The 19693-nt window shown below is 43.7% G+C and overlaps 1 protein-coding gene across 2 annotated transcripts in view; it reads right to left on the reverse strand.

Annotated features, from left to right (window-relative positions):
* Positions 1-19693, reverse strand: part of LOC310697063 (ovostatin-like) — a 49224-nt gene that overhangs the window by 20759 nt on the left and 8772 nt on the right. For both annotated transcript variants that reach the window (XM_083483294.1, XM_083483295.1), the window contains exons 3-19: positions 18780-18936; positions 16909-16961; positions 16769-16789; positions 14924-15092; positions 14188-14272; positions 13251-13368; positions 10407-10536; positions 10131-10240; positions 9708-9866; positions 8540-8767; positions 7555-7609; positions 6659-6807; positions 5837-5986; positions 4506-4676; positions 3202-3325; positions 2209-2299; positions 1552-1780 (exon numbers count right to left, since the gene is read on the reverse strand). In XM_083483294.1, the coding sequence (XP_083339420.1) occupies positions 1552-1780; positions 2209-2299; positions 3202-3325; positions 4506-4676; positions 5837-5986; positions 6659-6807; positions 7555-7609; positions 8540-8767; positions 9708-9866; positions 10131-10240; positions 10407-10536; positions 13251-13368; positions 14188-14272; positions 14924-15092; positions 16769-16789; positions 16909-16961; positions 18780-18936 (2199 nt within the window). The remainder of the gene's footprint in view (positions 1-1551; positions 1781-2208; positions 2300-3201; positions 3326-4505; positions 4677-5836; positions 5987-6658; positions 6808-7554; positions 7610-8539; positions 8768-9707; positions 9867-10130; positions 10241-10406; positions 10537-13250; positions 13369-14187; positions 14273-14923; positions 15093-16768; positions 16790-16908; positions 16962-18779; positions 18937-19693) is intronic.

Here is a 19693-nt window from a genome sequence, read left to right on the forward strand (position 1 = left end):
CAAATCTGGCCTGGGAGAGTGGAGTGCTGACTGACTCCAGCTACAAAAGCTGAGGCTGTTGAACAGATTCTTGGGCTGGAGTATTGTTTACGGGGGGTTGAGAGAGCTGTTGCTGTTATTGATATTGCTGTTGTATCTTTAGTTTTAGATCTTATGATTTACGTGGAAATTGTTTCCATTTGGTTGTGTACTTTTTGAAGTGTTTTATTTATTGTTTATGACATCTGTTATGTTTGTAATTATGAAAATCTTATCATGTTGTAAGCCGCCTTCAGCATAGTTTGCCATACAAATAAAATGATGATGATGATAATATTTTGATCCATTGTCACAGGGCCCCTATAAAAGGTGGTGGTGGGGGCCCCATAGCCTGGTACCTACTCTGACCTATTTTGTAATCCAGCACTGATTACAAGGCATTTTTCCTACTCTTGCAACTTGCATTCCTGGACCAGAAAATGCCAAGAGCTCAGATGATCACAATCCAGGAACGACTGTAACTGTCTTACAGCTGAATCTTGTAAAAGGCACCCCTAGTGACCAAGGACTTCTGAGTCTCCAGTGATGGCACTACATCTAAGAGCACTTCCAGGCTACTCACCTGCTTCTTTAGGGAGAGTGCAGCCCCATCCAGGGCAGCCAACATACTGACTTCCTGGAGTCAGGTACACTACGCGGCAAATACGTATTTGCCCTGCCTGAATGACTGGCTGCATTTTAGCTAGATTGGCCCTCTCTCTTTAGACTTTCCTCTTGCCCTCTGAGGTCCTGCTCACAGATAGAATGGGTAAGCACCCAAGGAAAGTGAATGATGAGTAAAGGATTGTGGATTCTTCAGTTCTAGCTCTCCTAAATTATGTAAGATGCCAAGTCATAATAGCAGCTAAAGCAAGTTTTTTAAAAATAAAATTTGCCTGCAGGGACAGGGTTTCTGTAATGTGTTCCACTTCTGTGTTTTGCTACCCTGTTATGTATTCAGTGGTCTGTGTTTGCCTGAGCTTGAGTCTGGTCTAAGCATTCTGGATTTGGGCCTCTGCCACCGGCCTTTGAACTCTGAGTTGTGATTTGAAGCTTGGAAGTTTAGACAGCCAATCATGTTGGGAATGGGAGTGGCCCAGGAAGAAGAAGAAGAAGAAGAAGAAGAAGAAGAAGAAGAAGAAGGGGAGGAGGAGGAGGAGTTTGGATTTGATATCTCGCTTTATCACTACCCAAAGGAGTCTCAAAGCGGCTCACCACCTCCTTTCCCTTCCTCCCCACAACAAACACTCTTGTGAGGTGGGTGGGGCTGAGAGACTTCAGAGAAGTGTGACTAACCCAAGGTCACCCAGCAGCTGCCTGTGGAGGAGCGGGGAAGTGAACCCGGTTCACCAGATTACGAGTCCACCGCTCTTAACCACTACACCACACTGGTTCTCAGGAAACTGTTTCCCAGTTATGTAGTTCAATAAAGGTTCTTGCTGTTATCGCTGTGTCTTGCCTCATGGGAACCCACCTGCACTTCATACCCTGTATTAGGTTTTAAGAGCACTAACTGGAGACAGAAGAACGTACCTCAATGCAGTCGTCCAGGAAATTGAAGACATTGCCTTTAAAAAGGAATACTTCCCCTCGGATAGTGGAGTAGGGCATAGCCGGCTCAACAAAAAATGGCTGAAAAGCTGTCAGGGAGGCAATTCCTGAGAGGCCAAACCCAATGTTGTCGTTCATGCAGAATGCATTGGCTTCCCATTCAGTGATGGTGTCAGGCACGGTGTATGAGAGATTGGCTTTCCCACTGGAACTGAAGCATAAGAGGACAAAGTTGTAGACTCTTTTCGCATGGATCTATGTCTACAATTAAATTTGTTACTAATATAAGCTTCATACCATTTAAGAGTATGTATATGCCCCAAATATCTTTATATACTAAAATAAAAATATTGTGGATGGATTTTCCACTGAAAGCTATTGCTATCAGTAGCAGCTCCCAAATTTATACAATAAATATCCCATACAGTACAGTGCAGAGCTCTTCAGCACTTGAGTGTGCGTGTGTGTTTTTCCCACAAGTTGCCCAAATATCTAAAAATAAAAACCATAATGAAGAAAGGATTATCCAGCTAAATGAGGTTCTAATAATTCTCTCAACTTTTTTTCACACAAGGACTCTTAAACGGAATCCAGAAAATGAAAATAAAAACAACAAGGTAGAATAGTAGAAAGACTCACTCAACCCAAAGCAGCTGCCAAAAGAATGTTTCAGGAAAGTATGTTCTCAACGTGCTTGTACCCCCAGCTGCAGCACTAAAAGCAACTCCGTCTGAAAAACAAAGAAAGGACAAAATGAAGAGAGAAAACGGAGTTTGGCTCCCATAACAGAAATAATACTGAAGAGGTTTAGTGTTTAATGGTGAAATTAATGCTTCACATTAAAAGGACATCAAGCAGGAATGATGTTGAAACTATGGATAACCTCCTTTTGCCAGCTCTAAGGGTCATGATACATCAACATGGCACACTACTGCTGCCATTATACAAAATAAGATTTCAGCATTTCTAAATCTGGGAAATAGTGATAGCCTTCAACAAGGGACTTCCTCTATTTTTTTTTACCTTTATCAGAAACTCTGTGGCTCCTATGTCTGTTGCTGCCAAATGAGAAGTGACATTTGTCATATGTGGTGGACTTTTAAATTACCAGTGTGGTGGGGTCCTGTCCCCTGAACTAGACTGAGATCGTGGCATGAGAGGCAGGGGCATTAAGACTTTGCTCTCGCCCTGATCTCAGTTGTAATCCCACAATCCTAATGCCGGCTGCTCACAATAGGACAAAAGCTTTCATTGGAGTTGACTGTTCATTAAAAAGAAAACGAAGCCACATATAAGGCCAAATGAAACATCTAGTTTGATTGTCTCTCAGTGTGGGTAAAACTAATAAGGGGAATACCATAATAATATCACTATGGTTTTGCTAATTAATAGCGAGTCTAAACATTTTCTTAAAAAAAAAAAAAAGACTTTGGAGGGAGGCTGAATCTTATTTCATGCCTTGCAATGTGCTAGCATGACACCATATGCACTGAGAAAGACCATAGAAAGGACTTCACTTGAAAGGAAATATGAATTGTCTGTTTCGCTTTACATGTGAAATGGATTGAAACAATCAGCCTAAAACAGAACAGCCCATCACCCTTAAAACATTTCAATGGGTCCTTCTCCAACCTTTTTCCATAATACGAGGTTCATCCTCAGGATAATGAGACGAAATCTTCTTGCATTCAAAGTCACTTTGGCATACAACGGGCTTTTGTAGTGCAGATTTGGTGAAAACCTTGAGACCCAAGTTCTTAAAAGGAATAGATAAAATGCTGTTTAACTGATTTCTTTAGACAACCAAACCTACCACACTTTCTAAGACCTTCTCGTTGATAATATGGTTCTTTCTAGGGGAGGTGAATTATTTATCCAGAGTAGCACACATACTTCAGGCCACCTCACTGGTTCTTCACATACTTTTATAACTTACTAACTGGGCTTAAGGGGCTAAAGTGCCGTTAGTTGACCAGTGTTGATTACATTGCTACAGTCATTTGCTCATGAAAACTGAATCCATCTATTTCAGGAAGAGGTGATCTATAATACAAGGGCGATCTATAATAAAAGACACGGGTGGCGCTGTGGTCTGAACCACTGAGCCTCTTGGGCTTGCCAATTGGAAGGTCAGCAGTTCAAATCCCCGTGACAGGGTGAGCTCCCATTGCTCAGTCCCAGCTCCTGCCAACCTAGCAGTTCAAAAGCATGCCAGTGCATGTAGATAAATAGGAAGCGCTGCAGGGGGAAGGTAAACAGTGTTTCTGTGCGCTCTGGTTTCCGTCACGGTGTCCCGTTGCTCTAGAAGTGGTTTAGTCATGCTGGCCACATGATCCAGAAAGCTGTCTGTGGACAAATACTGACTCCTTTGGTCTGAAAGCGAGATGAGCGCCGCAACCCCATAGTCGCCTTTGACTGGACTTAACCGTCCAGGGGACCTTTAAAGGTAAAGGTAAAGGGACCCCTGACCATTAGGTCCAGTTGTGGCCGACTCTGGGGTTGTGGCGCTCATCTCGCTTTACTGGCCGAGGGAACAGGCGTACAGCTTCCGGGTCATGTGGCCAGCAGGACTAAGTTGCTTCTGGTGAACCAGAGCAGCGCACGGAAACGCTGTTTACCTTCCCGCCAGAGTGGTACCTATTTATCTACTTGCACTTTGATGTGCTTTCGATATGCTAGGTTGGCAGGAGCAGGGACCAAGCAATGGGAGCTCACCCCATCGTGGGGATTCGAACCGCTGACCTTCTGATCGGCAAGTCCTAGGCTCTGTGATTTAACCCACAGCGCCACCCGCTGGGGATCTTTACCTTAAAAGAGCACCACTCATGCTCAGCTCTGCTCTAGATCATAACTAGTTTTCAGTACTAGCCATATACAGGTTGCCTTCCCCAAAAGTGGCAGTGCCAGTCCCAGTATAAGCATAGAGACAAACATACCCTGAAAACATCATAGACATTGCCGTCGTCAGTCACATTCACAGGTATGTAGAATTGGCTATCAAAGAAAGTATTTTTCAGCTGAACGCATGGCTCTCTAGGGGTATCTTCAAGGTTCAACTCATTATAATAATAGCCATAAAGTTCTTGATAAGGAAGGCGAGAGTACACCTGGTGAGAAATGAATAATGAACACAGATGAGACCTGGAGGAGCATAAAAGCCCGCCTTACATGAGCAGGGGCAGTGCTTTTTTTCTGGGGTACAAATACCTCTAAACATTTTGTGAATCTAAGTTTGGCCTCATTGAGGGGCAGTATTTCAATATGAGTAGGGAAATGAGAGTACCCCTAAACATTTATATATATTTTTTAGAAAAAAAGCACCGAGCAGTGATATCTACAAGCAAACATCAAGATGGGCATTCCAGTTATGGAGATGCTGAAGGTTTATAGGTAAAATCATTCTTATTCTGCGTGCCCTTTAATGGCTTAATATTTGAGTGGAAATCTATTCCTTCTGATTTTTCTTCAGCAGATGAAGCATGCCTGGAACACAACGTAGTCAAAGCTTTTTATTAGCAAGACCCATTTAATTATTATGTTTTGGTGCACAGTAGAATATTGAACCTTTTTCTATATCGCACAGCTGGGATGAGGAGTCAAAGAAATTTCATGCAGGCCTATTCACTGAGATTTGGTTGTAATAGTCTTTTTCTCATTCCCTGCAGAACTGAATAGCTTCATAAGCAAATACGGTTATCATTACTGTTCTTTTCTTCGAAGAACATTTGCAGAAAATGCCATCCTGCCACAGGTGTGTCAAGGAAAATGTATGGGCCGCCCTCAAGTAGATCAATGAACAGAAATTTCTAGAAAAATTTGGTACTTGGCCACATTAAGGAGCTTCTTGCTTCCCAGTTTCCAGTGGGGAAAGATAACATGCCTGTTCTGTTCTTGGTTTCAGGTAACGGTCTCTGGAAGCCCCAAATAAATTTGGTATTATTAGCTAAACCTCCTCAAAATCATAAACAGGCTGCATTTTAAAAAAATCATTCTTCAAGGTTCTGAAGGATTCTGTCACCCATATCTTTAAAAAATATGTCTAGAACAGAACAACTCAGAATAAGCAGACCTAAATACAAGTGGGTCTCTAAGGGTTTCTCACAGAGCTATACAACACAAGGGGAGGATTTCTGGTGCCAGAGCAGTAGACAACCTGATTCTGTGCTCATTTCTATAGATGGTGGCTTTCAGTGGTGGGACCACTGAAAGGAGACCTAATACTTGGAATGGTTCTGGGTTGAAGGTGCATCAAAAATCCAGGACTCACGCTCTCAGGAGTCAGATCTTCTCCAGGCCTCAGAAGCAGAACGCTCTTATCCACAGCCCGCAGGGCACAGAAGGAGTTGCTGGCAGCTTTGAGGTTAAGGCCAATGCCTGAGGCTGGCAGTGCTTCTTTCTTAGAGAACTGCAGGCTGACCTGGAATTGAATGGAGATGTCAGATATCTGTCAGGGGATCATATCAGAAGTTATTGTGGTACAGTCCCCACCCATAGCTATTCTGTCTTTTGTGAAGGCCTACTTAACAGCTGTATATTCCCCTGGCAATTATCACAAGATATAATGTCTGGACCGTATGACCATAGTTCACTACAGTGGTACCTCGGGTTAAGTACTTAATTCGTTCCAGAGGTCTGTACTTAACCTGAAACTGTTCTTAACCTGAAGCACCACTTTAGCTAATGGGGCCTCCCGCTGCCACCGTGCCGCCGGAGCACGATTTCTGTTCTCAACCTGAAGCAAAGTTCTTAACCTGAAGCACTATTTCTGGGTTAGCGGAGTTTGTAACCTGAAGCATATGTAACCTGAAGCGTATGTAACCCGAGGTACCACTGTACTTTATAACATGGCATGAGCTCTTCTCAGATTAGATACAAGCCATCAGTGACTCATTAGGATTTTAAATCATGCAAAAGGTACATTAGGCAAGATACATTGCTACTTTTAGCTTATTTTTAGCCATCCATAAGACCATTCCACTTCCAATAAACCTTTCCTATTTGACTTTTGTACTCCTTGTCAGCATAAACAGAGAGTTAGGAATAGAAAAACCCTTTACTCTGAGTGGGGAAGAGACTGATCAGCTCTTACCTTGTTTCTGAAGCACTTTTCAACTTCAAAAGAGATGCTATCAGCGATCAGCTCGCCATGAGGATGCAGAATGTAAACTAGCAGCCTTGCTCTGGGAGCTGCTTTTTGGTCAATCATCAGTGGGATTGAGAATCTGCTATATCGTCCAGCTGTGAGGAAAAACACGAAATTAAATGAGTCAAGGAAAGAGGTCAAGAGAAGCTGATGAGCTAATGTTGACTGTCGCATACAAAATTAAGACGGAAGCCCCACCGGGACCTTGGCATTGGTGGTCTTGCTGTCTCCCCTCAGATGGAACCAAATGATGTGCAAAATAATTGGGGATGGGATTGTATTTCATAATCACATACTTTGCCCCCTAGCAGAGCTCCCCTTGCTGGTTTACACACCGCAGAAAAGTTGATGAAGAATTAATTCAGGTCCATGACAGCTAGGGATGTGGAGAAGAAGTGTTACTAGTTTATTGTAACTCTATATTTTCCTTGAAATTCCTTAGATGGTTCAATCAAAGAAGAATATCCAAATTCATGCTGAAGCAAATCATTATTATATCTGCAGGGCTAAGTGACAATCAGTCACTCTGCGGACTCAGCTACACTGGTCAATTTATAACGTTAAAAATGCATTCTAAAAATATAATATCAGATGGTGCTGTAGAGCAGCAATCCAAAGTCAATGGAAAATTACATTGTATATTTTTATAGCGTTTTTTTCCATAGCATTTTTTAATATCTGTGTAGATCCAGCCTGTGACTTAACCTAAGATTTATAAATGGAATTCCTTTTTAAGAGAAAGGTCATGCTAGGAATCATTCTACAGGTCTGCTGATTGTTTCTCCATGACTTCCAAATACCTTCATTTCTCCACAATCAATGAGCAGAATTGGACCACTTACCCTTAATGCTGACTAGGTGTTCACCTCCATCAACAATTCTACCATTCGTCATAATCTGTATGCAAAAAAGAAATCAAGGCATAAATAATTTTGCTAGAAACACTGAGATCCAGCTCTGAGGGCCTTCTGGTGGTTCCCTCACTGCGAGAAGTGAGCTTACAGGGAACCAGGCAGAGGGTCTTCTCGGTAGTGGCGTCTGCCCTGTGGAACGCCCTCCCATCAGATGTCAAGGAAATAAACAACTATCTGACTTTTAGAAGACATCTGAAGGCAGCCCTGTTTAGGGAAGTTTTTAATGTTTGAAGTTTTTTCATATTTTTAATAGCCTGTTGGAAGCCGCTCAGAGTGCCTGGGGGAACCCAGCCAGATGGGTGGGGTATAAATAATAATAATATTATTACAGTGGACACTTGGATTGCAAACGTGATCTGTGTGGGATGCACGTTCACAACCCGCAGCATTTGCCACCTGCATCTGTGCATGTGCGGGTTGCGATTCGGCGCTTCTGCGCATGAGCAAAGCAGAATTTAGCTCTTCTGTGCATGCATGATGCCAAAAACCGAAAGTAACCCGTTCCAGTACTTCCGGGTTTCGGCGGTCCATAACCCAAAAAAAGCAACCTGAAGCAGCTGTAACCCAAGCTATGACTGTGTTGTTGTTGTTATTTATTATTATTATTATTATTATTATTATTATTATTATTATTATTTATTATTTCTGTCATGGCTCCACTACAGGGTATGGGTCAAGCATATTTGTAGGGCATTTTGTCCGGAACCTGCTTATTTTTTCTTTGTACTCCACTTGGAGGCATTTTAAGCACTACAGAATAGAAATCAGATTAGCGATGTGATGGTGCTCATTTTGCAACTCCCACCACGTGGACAGAAGCACTGCAGGTGGTTCCATACTCATTCAACCTCCAGTGAGGGTTAAAAGCTAAGAGGAAGGTCATGGCAAAGCCACTTGGCCTTTCTGCACTTACTAGATAGTAGAAGTGAACGTTGGAGGGCAATTCCTCATTTTGAACTTTGTTCAGGATGTAGTGCACGGAAATTGCTTCCTGTTTGTCACACGGCAGTTCACGCAGCACCGGTTCTATCTTCACAAAGCTGTTGGTCCGGGAGAAATAGCGCTGGACGTAATGAACTGCTTCTGGCTTGTAGGTTTCCAGCCAGCCATACTCAGTGCACTGATCTGGTTCATAGATAGCCTGATGAGAGAAAGGTGCAAAAGAAAGTAAAATATACCAGTAATAGAACATTCCACAGAAGGGTGATGCCTCTGGAAGGGTTTCCCAAAAGGAGTTGTTTGATCATTCCCCTGGATGACTCCACAGATTGGGCTGTAATGCATGTCTCTGGTGGGCGGTAAAGGAAGGTTGAGGAATCAGTAGGTTATAAAGAAAAGGAGGGAACATTTTGTCACATGTGGTAGGAATGTAAAAAGGTGAAATGCTTCTGGGAGATGATATATAATGAGATGAAAAAAATGTTGAAATATACATTTATAAAGAAACCAGAAGCATTTTTACTGGGCATTGTGGGGAGTGATATAAATAGAAAGGAATGTAAGCTCTTTTTATATGCAGTAACAGCAGCAAGAATATTACTGGCCCAAAAATGGAAGCAAGAAGAATTACCAACGGTCGAAGAATGGAGGATGAAGTTAATGGACTATGCAGAACTAGATAAACTAACAGGAAGGATTTGAAACTGGTGGGACCAGAAATTCACAGAAGACTGGAGTAAATTTATGGACTATTTGAAAAGTATTTGTGAAGATCAGATGACGTTTGTAGGTTTGCAAGAAGTTTTGTGAGGAGTATTACTGGAAGTATTGCAAAAATGGAGAAGGGGAAGGAAGATTTGTTAAGAGATGTAAAGGCAATATAAAGTTAAGAAATGCATAAGAAGTGGTTAAAACGGTGGATCATCAGAGGTGCTGATGGGAGTCTAAAAAGATTGTATAAGTGATAAGTTTTGTGGTACATTTTATAATTTACCATATATGTTAAAATCAATAATAATTATTTTTTAAAAAGAGGAATCAGTAGGTTATGAGGGCTTGACCCACTTGAGCTACCAGCAAAGGGCAGTTTCCCACTTGGTCATATCAACAACCACCACCCACCTCAGTTTTCAGCGACTTACTCTCAATTTGTAGCGAGGTTCAAAAAGGTGAGAAGTTGGTATGGAAAACTGGGCACTGCCATTGTTGTCTGTAGTGTAGTTGGCCACAACCTCGCCATCAAACTCTAGAAAAATAAGCCCGTTTGGCAGTGGTGCTCCATCCTCGTCATTCACCTTCATCTGGGTGTGGGACAGGAAAACACAGGTGCAAAGTGTTTAGGAACAGTGCTTAGCACTTGGACTGATGCAACTAAGTGGTGGCACCCGTTGTGGCAGAGAGCCAGGGTTGGAACTATTAGTCTGTTTCTCGTCCACGTCTCTTTCCATTCCATCTTGTTTTTGCATTAATCTGCTCCTTAAGAACAACCCCACATAATTTGTCCCCCCCTTAAAATACACATTTTAGAATTTTGTTCCTCACAGAGATCATCCCCATTGTCCTACCTGTCCAGTCAAAGGGATCCCTCTTCTATAATATGGATCTACATTCTCCAGTGTGATGGTTTTTCTTGCTTGATAGACAGAGATGTAGTTAGACTTTGAAATCTGGATGCCTGTCAGATACATAAATGCATAAAAGAACCTGTAAAACAAGCTAGATTATATAGCTATCTGGAGTATTCAGGTGCTGAATATGGTGCCCAGAGAGGCCAATTCTCAGAGCAAGATTTTCAAAGATCCCCCTTCCTATTCTGTTGTGCCCCATTATAAAATGGTTACCTGTTCCCTTCTCTGTGACGACTGCCTCCGCGTGGAGTGACACATAAAAATAACGCTGCGTATGCATGTTTGCGTAAAGGCGGAATGCTTTGGTGCTGATTGTTTTGGAAACGCTGCCATCTTTGTCCAGCTGAAAAGGGGAAGAAAATTATGATCAAGGTGTGGAAGGTATGTGGAACTTCACTGGGGTTGTCATGTTAGTCTGCTGCAGCAAAGCAATCAAAAAGTATGCTGAAGAATTAGAACTATTTCAGTATAGGCTTTTGTGATCAGTGGCTGCTCACTGGAAGTATGAAAAAGTCTAAGTTGCTACGAACACATGTATGAGAGGGAGTGGGGAAACGGAACAGAAGTAATGACTTGTAAATGGACCAAACAACCACATAATAGAAGGAGAAGCAATACATTTCTGAACCAAGCCCAAACATAAACAATATCAAATTGGGGACTAATGAATGATAAGTTGTACAGCAATTGATGAAGAATGATCACCTGTAAAGAAACAAATTGCTTTTCAGTGTTGGGAAAGTCCCTTCCTCCAGTTACAATGGATCCCAAATTCTTTAGTGTAAAACAGTACTGACTGTTCTTTACACAGCCCAGGAAGATTATTCCTTGGCTTTATCTATAAGAATCAGGCTTACAGGCTTAAATACTGCCCACCTCTGTCAGAGGGCATTAGTGGCTGTTTCAAAGGGAAAGATAGGACAAGTCATGAGCAAACTGAAACCCTTTGTTTCTTGGGATGATTCACTCTAAGTCCTTGGGACGGGTTTCTCCTAATGACCCATGTCAGCAGATTGCTACTTGCACAATGAGGCTTCCCCCAGCTCTTCCCTTACCGTAACTGGGAGAATTGGGACAACCCCCAGAACAGGGCAGCAGGGGAGGGGAGGAGAGAGGGATTGTTCTGTTCAGTAAGCTGCAACGCTTGCACCAGTGTCCTCATTTTCCAGGAACTGTCCCAGATTTACAGAAGATTTGATCCTGGAATGTCCTGCTTTTCCTTAAGATGTCCCTATTTTCATTGGCGAAAGTAAAGCCCTACTCAATTCAACAACACTTGTGCCAAGACAAGCAAGTTATAGGACTGCAGCCTGAATGTATACAATACAGGGTTGAACATTTTCTTCAAACTTGATCAGGACAAGCACACTACCGAACCAGCTTTTTAAAGCAGTACCAAAACAAAATATATCTATAGTCAGACAAGGGCACATTGTCCAATGTAACATGCAGGAAATGGAGGCTGCCTGACCCGTTTTGCTGCCTAAGTGAAACAGGGAAGTGCTGTCACCAAGCTGCCCGCACCTCACTGGGTTGTGTGGCTGTAGCTTCTGGCTTCTAGTGTGTGATGGCCTGGGACTCAGACTCGGGCTCGGAACCAGTGGAGTCTCAGTCTGCACCGGATCCTTTGCCTCAGAAAGTAGCCGAACCTAGTCTGGGGCCTGATTCTAAAGAGCCCCAGTCTACACAGGTTCCCCTGCAACAAGCACCAGCTGGGCCGAGTCAGGGGCCGGAGCCTGCCCTAGCTCCAGATGCTGGGAGTACCTCGTTGCCTTCAGCTGGGCAATCACTTACAGCTGCTCCACTACCAATTGGGTTAGGAGAGGCTGAGGCAGCCTCTGGGTCTAGTAACCCACCGACATCTCCCAAGCTGCAGAGACTGAGGTCTGAGAGAAGGAGAGACCTGAGTACTCGCAGGAGGAGTGCTCACCTTTGGGCAAGACAGGGAGGTGAGTCACCAGGGGATCAGGACCAGCTGTTACCCCGACAAAGATAAAAGGCTGTCAGACCCCGCCCCAGGTTGCAGGAGCAACATTGCTGTTTGCTAGAACCTCCCTGAGACCCTGCGCCTGACCTAGCCTGGTTTCCTACCTTGTGTCCTGGGTGTGGGACAGGAAAATACAGGTGCAAAATGTTTAGAAACAGTGCTTAGCACTTTGATTGATGCAACTAAGTGGTGGCACCCGTTGTGGCAGACTCCTCGCAGAATCCTTGGATTCGGGACCAGACCTGGACCGCATTGCTCTGGTTAACCCCCGGGTCCAGCACATAGTGAAATCTTGCAGGAGCTCCACAAGATCTCACCAGAACCAGGAAGCTGCAACCAATTCTCATTGCTTCTTCAGCTGCTGCGGCTGTGGCAGCAGGCAGGCAGGCAGGCAGGCAGGCAGGCAGGCAGGCAGAAACCCCTTGCCATAGGAGAAGTAGCAACAGCAGCAAGAATTTGTGAGATCTCACCAAAAGCCAGCACCTCTTCTCCTTGCTTCTCTGGCGGTAGCTCCCGTAAGTGTGCCACCCCTTGGGATTCTGCTGCCTGAGGCGGCTTCCTCGGTCCACCTCATAAGCAGGCTGGCCCCAGCTGAGACTCTCATCAAATAATGGGCCTAAAGTTTGCTAGTCAATCCCATTTTTGCATACCCTGAAGCTGGCAATCAAGCTGTGTGACAAGACTGGTATTCCATGATGAGTCTACTTGGGCTAAACAACTAACAGTTCAGTCCTGTCGCACTGTGGGCTTCATTTGGCCAACACACTCAGGGAAGCATGAGGAACTACACACTTTCTGATACCGTCTCTGTGTTTAAATAATACTCCCACAGCATCTAACTGCAAAAAAGTCAGTAACAACACTACACAAGTTTGGAGCAGGTGGGGAGTAGCATTTCTGATGAACCATGCAGCCCATAACATGCAACCCTAATGAATAAAGTAGGAGAAAACATTCAGTTCTTTCTAAGTGTCTCCAAATATACCCTGATAAAATTTCAAAAGCAGCCTGGTTTGGGTTTTTGTCTGAAAACATTCTACAGTGGCCCAGAGGACCGATTTTCCTGTTACCTGAGCACTAACAGCTTCACAAATCCCATTGGAATCTCGATTACATCTTGGGTCGTAATAGCGATGTCTGCACACTCTGATCTGGACTGTCCCTTGAACAGGTTGGCCAAATGTATAACTAATAGAACAAAACATAAATTAAATCAGCTGAGAGAAAGAAAAATTCAGATCGTGCTGCAAGTCTCAGGTTAAGTGACCGACTTCAGGCAAGCCTAGCCTACATTTGACAGGGAGCCATTTGGAATAACTGGATTTCACACCAACAAGACTCGGAATTCCACAATGCATTCCAGACATTTGCAAATATGGCTTCTTTGCTTTGAGAAACATGTGTAGTTTGTGTGTGTGTGAATGGGGGGCGGGGACCTAGTATTGCCCAGAAACATCCCAGTGCTGCCGTAGGAGATTACCTCACATTCTCCAAGGGCTCATCCAGACATGTGCTTGTCTTGTGCTGATGGTTTTCCGCTTGTCTCATGCTTTCTAGGCAAGAGTCTGAGCGGTTTTATCCTTGCCCCAGTGCTTTCCCCAGGAAAACCCACTCTTGAGCGATAATTCACAGCAGATGTCAATCCAGGCAAAACCCATCAGCAGTAAATATTGGATTTTCTTGGGGGAAGCTGCAGGGCAATAGTAAGCCTGGACGAGCCCAAAGTCTCTGTTGTGGCCAGTATGTGGTACCTTTCAGAGCAAGGTGGAATATAACAGAACCCTGATCCCCACTTTGAAAATGCTTCTTCCCTAGCCAGCGCCCAAAGTTCCCCTTAGACTCCAGTCAAGGCAGAAATCAGGATCAACCCTGGACAAGTTGATATAGCTCAGCCTCAGTTCCAACTAGCTGTTTCCATTGGGATTGTGGGACAAAATAGTATCCTTCCCCCCTCCAAATTTCAAGATGCAAATTTCCACATACACTTGCTCTACCTCATAAACTTACTGAGCACTGACGTATACTTGGAATTCTTCATCGAAAGCAGAGATCCTGTCTGGTGTTTTGATGTCCATCTTGAACTTTGGCAACACTGAAAAAAATATATAACAAATGTGATTAAGAAAGTCTAGTCAGGCCAAGTAACAGATTGGATATATGGCATAACGAGGAAGGTGGTCTCTTTGAGACAACTGCTTAGACATGAGGAGGAATTATTAGGAGGGCAAAAATAAACAAGGATACAAATGACTTAAAAATGTATCTTGACCAACATTAAAAAACCCCAATAGATTATGATGAAAAACAAACCAACAAGATTGATGATTTTGGAATCATGGTTTTGGAACAGAAATGTATTATATGAAGGTATGGAGGGATCAGAGCTATTCCTTTTTTTCATCTGCTTATGGGATGGCAGGAGAAATCTCACGCACAGCCATATAATAGGCTACTAGTGGCCTTGCAGTTGGTCTACTGGTCAATGACTTCCTCCTATCATTTATAGACACATCTGAAACTTGTTAGGGGTCCAGTCATATCACCTAAACACACTGCTCATTTTTTCGTATACATGTTTTCATTTTCTCTGCCAAATTTCAAAAATCAGATGCTCACAGACTTAGGTTCTATGAAAAAGTAGCTATAGAAAGTTTTGGGGAGGTTATTTTATCCATGCGCCAAAATGCTGCCACTAATACCAAATCAGATTTCTAAAGCAGATAAGCTTCACAGTGGTACTCACCATATTCTTCCATAGTGAACCAGTGATGGGTATTATAGTTTGGTGGATTCTCAACAACGATTTGGTAGGATCCCAACAATGCTCCTGAAGTTATTACGAGTTCTAATTGGAGGATGCCAAAGGAAGGTGTTTGATTCAGCCACTGAGCAATCCGATTTCCTTGAGGATCCTGGGAAAGCAGCAAGAGATGAACCATGCCATTTTCTACAATATTTTCTTCAATCTATGAGACCAGCTTTAATGGAGTTGGGTCAGTGAGATTCAGTTTATGAATCTCTATGCCTTATCAACATTTAGTCATTGTCAACTGGAATGCCTTGCTAGCAATCCATCAGCATTGGATATCTTCAGTGAAAGATCATAAAGGACTGCAAGGCCGGACAGAGCACCAAACTGCCTATACCATAAAAAGTTGCTTAAGGTTTTCACCAAGCCAGTCATCATTTCCTGGAATATATATATAGCCTGCGTAAAGGCCATTTTTGCAAAGGCTATGCTCAATATACTGTAATTTAAGAGATGTTATGAATAATATTTTGATGAAAGGAAAGATTCTGCTGACATGGAAGGAGGCATATATTACTTTAATTCCAAAACAAGATACGGATTTATTACAAGTTAAAAATTATAGACCAATATCGTTGTTAAATAATGATTACAAATTATTTGCCAGTATTCTAGCAAACAGGTTGAAGGAAATTTTAATGGAGGAGATACACAAAGATCAAGTGGGCTTCCTCCTGGTCAACAGATGAAAGATAATGTGAGAAATATACTTGATATAATAGAATCTATCAAGACCAGGAATGATAAGCAAGCTGCATTAATATTTATTGATGCAGAAAAAGCATTTGATAACATCTCTTGGCATTTTATGAAGAAAAATTTGGAGATGATGGATATAGGACAAGCTTTCCTTAAAAAGATAGAAGCTGTATATCCTGAACAAAGAACAATATTAATACTTTTAGCACTAGATTAGTAAAGATTAGTTTGGCCTTTATGCACCTCAGACGTGGGGAAAAGGTACCTTTAGCATTGTCAATGTGAATTACATAATAGATAGATCAAATTAACTATCTAGAAGAACCACGGGGCTTTTTTGTTTCTTTATTTAAAGGCAGACTGTCATATTTGCTGGCATTTCTAGCCACCTGGGGGTGACTATTACTGTTCAGTGAAAAATAAAAAATGCAAAGGTGACATGAATCAGAATTCTGAATACACGTGAAAGTGACATGAACCAGAATTAAGAATAACCCACCCCCAGTTCCAGCTAAGGAAATTCACTCTGGGGCCATCATTCCTCTGCAGAAGTACAGTGGTACCTCAGGTTAAGTACTCAATTCATTCCGGAGGTCCGTTCTTAACCTGAAACTGTTCTTAACCTAAAGCACCACTTTAGCTAATGGGGCCTCCTGCTGCTGCCGCGCCACCGGAGCACAATTTCTGTTCTCATCCTGAAGCAAAGTTCTTAACCTGAAGCACTATTTCTGGCTTAGTGGAGTGTGTAACCTGAAGCGTATGTAACCTAAAGCGTATGTAACCCGAGGTATCACTGTATTAGTTTCCTGAACACAAAAATACCTACAAGGGCCCTCAAAAAAAATAAAGAAAAGAAAAGGCAAAAGGAGTGAGCTTAGGTTGAGTCAGTCCACTTAACTCTAGAAACATGTTTTATGTTACGTTTCCTGCTCAACATTATTGCCCATTAGCCAGTAAGTATAAAGCCCTGGTGCTTAGGATTTGCTGCAATTGAGAGGCCAGTTCTTTGACTCAAGGAAGCAGGCATGGTGTAGCTCTTTAAATAGCATGGTGCTTTAAATAGCATGGTGTAGCTCTTACTTGGATGTAGATTGCAGGATACTGGAAAAGAAAGAAAAAAAGAAAAAGGTCAACATTGCATTTGAAGGGCAAGAGAACGATTTCTTATTTTTAAAACATCAGAGTTCCTTGGAAACCTTTTGAGTTCCAGTTACACTCACCATTTTGTTCACTGGTATGAAATCTTTATCCATAGAAACAACTCTAAACATCACTAAAAAAAGGGGAGAGGAAATAAACCCATTTACTCTTTTTAAAAATACGGTTGGTTCAAAATCTACAGACTTTTCGCTCACGTTTACATCCTTGAGCGATGTAACATTCTAGCGATTATTGGAACTTTATTTGGTAATTAACTAAGTTGAAAGTATCCAGGATTTGCCAGTCTCAAAAGTAAATGTAGAATTGTCAACTGAGCTCATAAAGCCATCCTGTTTAATATTATGTGTATGCTATCATTTGCGTGGCGAGTTCCCATCTCCCCCCAGTAGGAATAAAGAGACACGACACTGTTATATTCGGTTAATGGGCTAAAATTGGCCACAACTTTATTGGTTACAGGTGATGAGCAGTATTGGCTTAGGCATTGGTCCTAACTGACTATCCAGCTTCAGCCTGTTTGCATGAAGACCGGGAAGGGTTAACCCCAGCAGGGGGAGCCCTGCTGATGCACATCAGCTAGGGACTCCCCCGGGGTCACCACTCAGGGGCTTACCTTAGGCCTTCACCTCCATAGGCTTCGGACAGGGCTATGCCCCCCAGAATCCTTTACCGGACTACCCTTCAATATTTGGGGGAGGTGATGGCGCTTCCTTCCCCCCTTCCATCTACATAATAATACCCCTACCAATGCCTAACCACCAATGCCAAGGAAGTTGTGACGATTTGCTTGGTAGGCGAAAAACCAAGTGGCTGGTGCCAATTTGCCAAGTGGAAGAAATTCCTACCAGGCCCCTTAAAGGCAAACAACCGAGGTCCATAACAAGGTCAGAAGGAAATCCTTGAAGGGCAGGCAGGCGGGAAACCGGAGCAGCTGAGCTGCAAAGAGGGGGATCCCCGGGCGGGCCTGCATTAAATAGAGCAGGTCACACCCTCTGAGCCAGCCGATTGGTTGGCCAGGGGATGACGCGGCCGAGGATTCCCCTAATCGCACAGAGGCTGAGACTGGTGGGGGCATGAAGGTGGTGGGGGCATGAAGCCCGCAACACCACCTCCTCCCTAGGTCGGAAATGGCTAAACCGTATTAGCACCTCAAAGCACCATACCTAAGGCGGGGTGGGGGGGGGATGGGACAACAAATGCAGACGCTTTAGAAATTGTGATTGTGCATTTTGCAGACATATGCATCTGCTCTGTACAAACCCCAAATCCCAAAAAGAAGGGTGACCTGTGCCTTGTTGCAACTTAACTGACTGTAGGATTGACACCTTTGGTCAGGCAGAATAAAGGACAGGTTGGGATGGGGATTGGGGGGGGCGCACACACTCACACATGACACCAAACCCTTCCCCCTTTTGTGAAGGGGGTTCCCCGCATTTGGCCCCCACCTCCCTCACCCCCCTGGCCCCACTGTTCCCCTCAATTCATGTAAGATGGGCAGGGACCAGGGGCAGACAGCCAGCTCCCATGGGCGACTTGACCTGTAGCTCCAGCCTCTTGCCTATGTTGGCGTCAAAAGAGACTTGAGTGTGGAGGAGGAGGAGGGAGGAAGAGACGTCAGGTCGGTGTGGTAGAGATGGCCAAGCAGCAGCAGACCCACACCATGCTAGACTAGTGGGTGGTGGCTAAGGGGGAGCCCCAGTGAGAGGGAAGGAAGGAAGGAGGGGGCGACACAACCACCATTTGGGACCAGCTGAAGGTGTCCTGTTGGAAGTCCAAATGGGACAGGGGACACTTTTGTCCAAAAATGGGGTGTTCCCATTTTTCTAGGGAAAATTGTTGGCTCAGTGAAGGAACTTGTTGACTCAGTGAAGGAAATTCTTCAGTTCTCTGAGAGGTAGTTGCAGGGATTTAGAATGCATGCTGAACTCACCTTTCTGGTCGGGTTTGTAGACCGGTTTATCTGTCTGGACAAAGACAAGTGTACTTATGTTTCGAACAGCCACAGACCTCCTTTCATGGAAGCTGATCAAGGCGCCTTTAGCTGTAAAAACTACGTAAGCTAGTGGATTAGAATCAGCAGGAGGAACCTGTGTGTGAGAAAATAGTCAAGAAGGGTAGAGTTAATAAAAGCTGATCCATTTATCTTTTCACTCTAGAAATTGACAAGAAGTGATTCTGCATCAGGTTAATAGGCCTGTTTGTATTAGAGTTTCCGAAAGTTGTTAATAATCCTATTCTGTCAGTGGCCAAATAAATGCCTGTGGGAACTCTGCAAACATGACACAAACATAAAAGCACTCTATGCTCCTGTGGTTTCCAGCAACTGGACTGTGGATGCAGAACATAGCGAACACAGCTAGTAGCTACTGGTAGCAATATTCTCCGTGAATTTTTTGAGTTGGATTTTAAAGCCATCTATGCTGGTGGCCAAAGGAAAGCGGGTGGCGCTGTGGGTTAAACCACAGAGCCTAGGACTTGACGATCAGAACGTCGGCGGTTCGAATCCCCGTGACGGGGTGAGCTCCCGTTGCTCAGTCCCTGCTCCTGCCAACCTAGCAGTTCGAAAGCATGTCAAAGTGCAAGTAGATAAATAGGTACCACTCCAGCGGGAAGGTAAATGGTGTTTCCGTGTGCTGCTCTGGTTCGCCAGAAGCGGCTTAGTCATGCTGACCACATGACCTAGAAGCTGTACGCCAGCTCCCTCAGCCAATAAAGTGAGATGAGCGCCGCAACCCCAGAGTCGGCCATGATTGGACCTAATGGTCAGGGGTCCCTTTACCATTTATACTGGTGGTCATAATTGCCTCCTGTGATAGTTTCTCAACCTCTCAACCTTTCATCAGC

The sequence above is a fragment of the Podarcis liolepis genome (assembly GCF_965112155.1).
Source record: "Podarcis liolepis genome assembly, chromosome: 17".
Lineage (NCBI taxonomy): Eukaryota > Metazoa > Chordata > Lepidosauria > Squamata > Lacertidae > Podarcis > Podarcis liolepis.